At 41.8% G+C, this 6,463-nt stretch overlaps 1 protein-coding gene across 1 annotated transcript; it reads left to right on the top strand.

Moving 5' to 3' along the window:
• Positions 1–4,333: 4,333 nt before the first annotated feature.
• Positions 4,334–6,226, top strand: LOC147905181 (isocitrate lyase-like). Its single transcript, XM_087397781.1, has 2 exons — positions 4,334–5,933; positions 6,132–6,226. Exons 1-2 carry the CDS (start codon positions 4,343–4,345, stop codon positions 6,224–6,226), a joined length of 1,686 nt encoding a protein of 561 aa, XP_087253907.1. The 5' UTR covers positions 4,334–4,342.
• Positions 6,227–6,463: the final 237 nt, after the last annotated feature.

Raw genomic sequence — 6,463 nt, 5'->3', positions numbered from 1 at the left:
CACATGCACAAATTGCACATTTTCAACTTCTTCCATTTTAGGGTGAATCTAGATACCAATACCAATAACTATCAATATTTTAAGACCCCCATGCAATAGTCCCACTAGTTTGGATTTCAAATTTTCAATCCGTTTTGGTTTTTAACAAATAAAAAAAATATTATAGAGCATGTCCTCAAATGGGTGTGCATCACTTTAGCACAACATTGGAGGCCCATTAATCCATGCCTAATGTTCTCATTTTGGTGTGTCCTTGGGTTTAGGAGAAGCTCACAGAGCATACTTTTGAATTATTACTTGGTTGCATGTATGTACAAAATAAAAATTTGATGTTTTTGAATAAATTGCTATATCCTATAGTCTTTAGGATGCATGCTTCACATGCAACATAGCACTTGTAATTCTTTAAAGGTATCATTCCAAATTCTTATTCCATAATTTTTTGGTCTCATGTTTAATTTTGGAATGTGTACTACAACCTTGAAGACAAAGTTTGCCGAATTCCATTGAGCAATGCATAAGTTATGGGTCATGCAAGATACCTATATACAGAAAATTCCCTAAACCTCACCAAGAATGGCTACACCCAAGCAAACAATGACCCTCAAACACAAGAAGTCACATCATTGCAAAACCCTTGGGCAAATCACAAAAAATATGTCAAGCTATAGCTTGACATATTTTTTGTGATTTGCCCAAGGGGCTAAAATAGCCTATTAACTTGTTTAATTATACAAGGTGGGAACTATGAAGAGGCTGTCATGAAGGATGAACTCACCACCCTTTGCTACCATGATCATCATCTAGCTTAATAGGCTATATATCAAACCCTTGGGCAAATCACAAAAAATCTATCAAGCTATAGCTTGACATATTTTTTGTGATTTGCCAAGGGTTTGATATATAGCCTATCAACTTGTAGAAGGTTAGGACTATGAAGGGACTTCCACCAATGGAAGACATCTTAAATGTGCAAAGATTGCACATGGATGAAACTCATCATCTTTCTCCATTGTTGAAGGATGTTTCATTCATCAAAATGAAGTATACTATGAAAGAATGAAAGGTTGAGGGAAAAAGGATAATTCAAAGAATTATGAGACCTACCATAGGAAGAACTAATCAAAAGCTACTTGACCATGTAGACACATGTCAACAAAATGGGATTGTAGAATGGAAGTATCGGTCTAGAATTAGTGGATTAAAATAAATGTATATAATGGAAGGGCCTCTTGTGAAATGGAAATTTTAGAGGTTCCAATTTGATAACATGTATGGTAGTGGCATGGATAATGCTTAGTCCCAATGATGATATTTTTATCTCCTTTTTGTTAGGAAGTATTTAGGGATCTCAAACAAAAGGAAATGCAGGTGAGACGATGGCGCAGCTGCACTGTATAAGCTCATTTAATAAAGGTTTAATCAAATGGAGCTAATTGGTATTAATCATTAATCTAATTTGGTTCTCTCTAATAGCTTGTGAACCATATTTCAAGAGTTTCCCTAAAGAATATTACCATTGTTAATGTACATATATCCTTTTACAATTGTACCCCACCTTGAAGAGGGTAAACCCAAAATGGATCAAAATTATATCTGATAGAGAAGTATTATACAAATATGGAAAGGTCATGGAGCCCAAAACTAAGAAGAAAATAACTCAAGAAATGATTACCCTTTAGAGATACATCGTCATTATGGTGAGACAAGTTAGTATGTTAGTTTAATGCTACATTATTCCTTTAATGGCAAGTGCAAGGGAGTCGTTTGGAATAAAGACATTGATTTTCCTTTCAACTTGAAAGGGCATATCACACAATCCGAGTGGTTATCAACAATGAATATGCAAGGTGACATATTTTCGATCTCTTCCAATAAATTTTAACTTATATTACATGGAGCATAGAGTTTCTTTATCCCATGTAATCTTGATTATGGTTTCAAGTCCTTTTATAGGGGGGAATGTTTCTAGAAATGGATCCTCCCAACCCCACCCCATTATGCATGATCAATGCTAAAGCCACGAGTAGAATTAGATCAAGGTAATCATCCATGATCACTTCTACTATAGCCAAACCAAACAATACACTCGATGAATTTTCTTAACTTCCCAAGATGTCATGCATACTATTATAGCCAAGTAAGTTCAATTGTTAACTCGAAATAGATTGAACTTTATGACTTACAATGCCTGTGATGTGTCTCAATATGAATGAACCATGAATGGGGATACTGCTCTAATAGAAAGGTTGCAGCTATCTAGGTACTATATCTTCTTTTCCAAGAATTTGCAAAATCCAGATTATATTAAATTTAGACTATGCTAAATTCAGATTATGTTAAATTTCCAAAAATTCAGATTTAGAAACCGAGTGAAAACAATGCAGAATTTCCATGGGATATATTGCTCCAGGGAATTTCAGAATTCAGATAATGTTCTAAAGCACCAATAAATTGATTATGTTGAAAAAACTATTCTTACCCAAGAATCACATAACATTATAGTATTTTCAACTCTTATGCCAACAAAAACATGGAAGCACAAATGTACTACAAAACCGATTTTATTATATGTACAAAGTCAAAAACACAAAACTCAAAACATCCCAAGGTTTTTCTATGAGCAGAGTGGCATCCATAGTGCGAACATCACATCTTCAATAAGCATCAAAGCTCCCAAAAAGCAAAAAAATGCAGTATAGCTGCTTTTCCCCTTGCACAAGACCATAATAGATTCTGCAACTACAACAGATGTTGAAAACACAGAAGGTTTAAAGTAACAGTAGATCCTGACATCTTCTTCACTCCTTCCAAGGGAGGCCTCATGAATGCAATTCAACTTGTTGTATCCGCCGTTAGCAACAAGTTGAATTGCATTCAAATGGCCCACCTGAGTGAAAAAGGAATCTGCAAAACGTGATCAGAGAACTCAAAAATGCCTGTAAGGAAATACTAATTGTTTCTGCTCAATAACCACCTTCGTAGGCTAGTACCTTAGCAATGCAACCACTCCGTGAAGATGGCTCAGTCGGACTAGGAGCATCATAGTAATCTACAAGGACACGATAATTAAATCAAAACAGCAGAGAAAAATCCATTATCATAGGAACATGTCATGCGAGCGGGGGAGATGCACAGTCCATGGACCTGTGTGTTTTAATTCGCAGAGGCAAGAGGCCGGAGGCCTTCAAACAGATACACAGTCAAGAGAAATGAAATGAGACGGAAGACTTTTGTGGTGCTCCAGGTGGAGAAGCTTGTTTGAAAAGGACGAACACAGAGCTATGGATGCCGATTAGTGCATGGGCCTAGGTGCCTCATAAGCAAGAAGGAACCCTCGACCTGCAGTGGACAAGAAATCAAGAGACTCAAGCAACCAAAATGTCCTCTAATTCGTAACCCACATCTCGTGAAATTGCCCAGCAAATGCAAAGATGATCGAAACTCACCATATGTAACATCTTTCCCGCCGGCTGGAATGTTGGACACAATCTTGCAAAAGCCATCACATAGGAATGTTCAAGCATATCAAATCGCATAACAGGACCAGGACGGGTGAAATCTCAATCCCCCAAACGGAGCCAATTCTCCCCCTGCAATGGCAACTGGAAACTCTGAAAGTAGCGAGTGGATTACGAAGGATGGCAAGAGAAATCTTGCACGGATTCCGCTGAATGAGAAGACGCCGTAGAGATTCTTGCATGAGAAGCCGCTGAAACAGCCCACCCCAACGAATCACAAATGTTACACTCGAGGCATATAATAGGGGTTACGGTTGGACTAAAAGGTACCCTAGGGTGGCTTACATCAGAGATGAGGCAATTTGGAAAGTGCAGGCAGGGAATCATCTATTTTAAAGGCAATGCAAAGCCTTCATCATCTTCCTAATCATCAAGATACAACTGCATGCAAGCGCACCGATCGCTCCTCCACCCCCTATATATTCTGCCATCTTGCCTTCGCGCTGGTGCCCCATTCCGTCGCTCGCTTCCTCATCACCTTCATCCTAAGGCATTCATCCTCTCGCTCAACCTCCAGCTTTTGATTTCCTCGTTTGCACTCCTGATTTAGTTTGCCTGCTGAGTATGATCTAGTGCCGTTTTGCTCGTTCTCTCTGTACTCAGAAGAAGGGTCATCTATTCACTTTTAAGGTTTTGCAACATTTTAACACGTTGCACCCCTTGCAGGCAGCCGGTCGCAAGCTTAAAAACTAATGAATTATTCAGCTATAAGCGCCCGGGTACGTGATCTGTCTTTTTCTTCCTGGTATGATCTTTGATGGTGGTCCTGGCGTTCTCGATTCCGGCAAGAAGATTACGAAAGTTATGTGTATTCGCAGCTCATGGATGAAGACGCCGTGTTCGAGGCGGAAGTTGCCGAAATGGAGGCTTGGTGGAGATCCGAACGCTTCCGTCTTACAAGACGACCCTACAAAGCTAGGGACGTTGTACGCCTGAGAGGAACTTTACGTCAACAATATGCGTCTGATGCCATGGCGAAGAAGCTATGGAGGACGTTGAAGACGCACCAGGCCAACAAGACCTGCTCCCGGACCTTCGGGTGTCTTGATCCTGTTCAAGTTGCGCAGATGTCCAAGTATTTGGATACTATCTACATCTCAGGGTGGCAGTGCTCTTCTACGCACACCTCCACCAACGAGCCGGGACCGGACCTTGCAGATTATCCCTATGACACTGTGCCTAACAAAGCTGAGCATCTCTTTTTTGCTCAGCTTTTTCATGACCGGAAACAACGAGAAGCTCGGATGGGCATGAGGAAAGAAGAACGCGCGAGGACTCCCTATGTTGACTACCTTAGACCCTTGATCGCCGACGGTGACACTGGTTTTGGAGGCGCCACAGCCACCGCTAAGCTCTGCAAACTATTTGTCGAGAGGGGTGCGGCAGGCGTGCATATTGAAGATCAGTCATCTGTCACGAAGAAATGCGGGCACATGTCCGGAAAGGTGTTGGTGGCCATATCCGAGCACATCAATCGCCTCGTTGCAGCAAGGTTGCAGTTCGATCTAATGGGCGTCGAAACTGTGCTCATTGCGAGAACTGATGCAGAGGCTGCCACTCTCTTGCAAAGCAATATTGACAAACGGGATCATCCATTCATATTGGGTGTAACGAACCCGGCTCTCAAGGATAAGCCATTGGCCATCCTGCTGAACGACGCCACTGAAGCAGGCAAGTCCGGAGCACAGCTACAAGCCATCGAGGATAGTTGGATGGCTGCAGCGAACTTGAGGTTGTTCAAAGACGCAGTTGCGGATGTTATCCGCGTGCTGCAGATTTCTGAGATCGAGAAGAGCAGGAAGTTATATCAATGGTTCGATCAAGTTGATGCGTTGTCTCATCACGAGGCTAGTGCCCTCGCAGAGCGCCTTGGGGCCAAGAACATATTCTGGGACTGGGACTTGCCTCGCACCAGGGAAGGATTTTACCGTTTCCAGGGAGGAACGAATGCGGCCACAGCCAGAGGTGTTGCCTTTGCACCCCACGCCGATATGCTTTGGATGGAGTCGGCAGGCCCACACTACAACCAAGCTCGCGAATTCGCTGAAGGAGTGAAAGCCCAGCATCCGGACATTCTTCTAGCTTACAACCTGTCGCCTTCCTTCAACTGGGACGCTGCTGGGATGAGCGAGGCCCAAATGAAGAGTTTCATCCCGGATTTGGCTAAACTTGGTTTTGTGTGGCAGTTTATCACTCTGGCTGGGTTTCATGCAAACTCTATGGTAGTGGACAATTTCGCAAAAGATTTCCTGAACCTTGGCATGTTAGCTTACGTGCAGAACATACAGAGGCAAGAGAGAGCAAATGGTATCGAAACGCTTGCTCATCAAAAGTGGTCCGGAGCAAATTATTTTGACCATTTTCTCAAGACTGTACAGGGAGGCTTCTCGGCGACTGCAGCCATGGACAAAGGTTTGTGGGAGCTAACGTGATCTCGATATGTTGTACGTTTTCTGTTGCTGGTTTGTGTGAGATCCTTGATATTCTGCTGGATGCTCTCTCTCAGCTAGCCGATTTATCAGTATGATTTTTGTTAACTTTCTTCAGCAGCCAAGAGGAGATGAATAATGAAGATTATTTTTCTCAAATCTGTTTTCGCTGTCTGTGCAGGTGTGACTGAGGAGCAATTTAGAGATTCCTGGGGAGTAGCTGGCTCAGGCATAGACGTAGAGTCCTCTACCGTTCTTGCTAAATCGAAGTTGTAGGATGTATTATCATATTGCAAATATCTATTAGCACTCTGCTACCGTTAATTCTTGCCCTCGTTTCATTTTGAATTGGAATTATTGCCAACATTTCAATGAAAGACAGTTTTGAACTGATTACATGGACTTTTATTGTAGCTCTTAATGCATGAGGGTCTTTATTAGCATGCATACAATAGTTGCGCCACTCTCTCAGGAAGATTAGAGTGATGCATTCACGGACTCATTGTTATTTAA

The sequence above is a fragment of the Dipteris shenzhenensis genome, chromosome 2 (genome assembly GCF_047967505.1).
Source record: "Dipteris shenzhenensis isolate YYH24624 ecotype China chromosome 2, Dip_SZ_1.0, whole genome shotgun sequence".
NCBI lineage: Eukaryota > Viridiplantae > Streptophyta > Polypodiopsida > Gleicheniales > Dipteridaceae > Dipteris > Dipteris shenzhenensis.
This window is presented reverse-complemented; position numbering and strand designations above follow the sequence as displayed.

Bases quoted from the DNA above. Each gene is read 5' to 3' on its own strand.
- LOC147905181 (XM_087397781.1), top strand. From the start codon at position 4,343: ATGGATGAAGACGCCGTGTTCGAGGCGGAAGTTGCCGAAATGGAGGCT. The intron at 5,934-6,131 runs GTTTGTGGGAGC...CTGTCTGTGCAG, and splicing joins GACTGCAGCCATGGACAAAG to GTGTGACTGAGGAGCAATTT.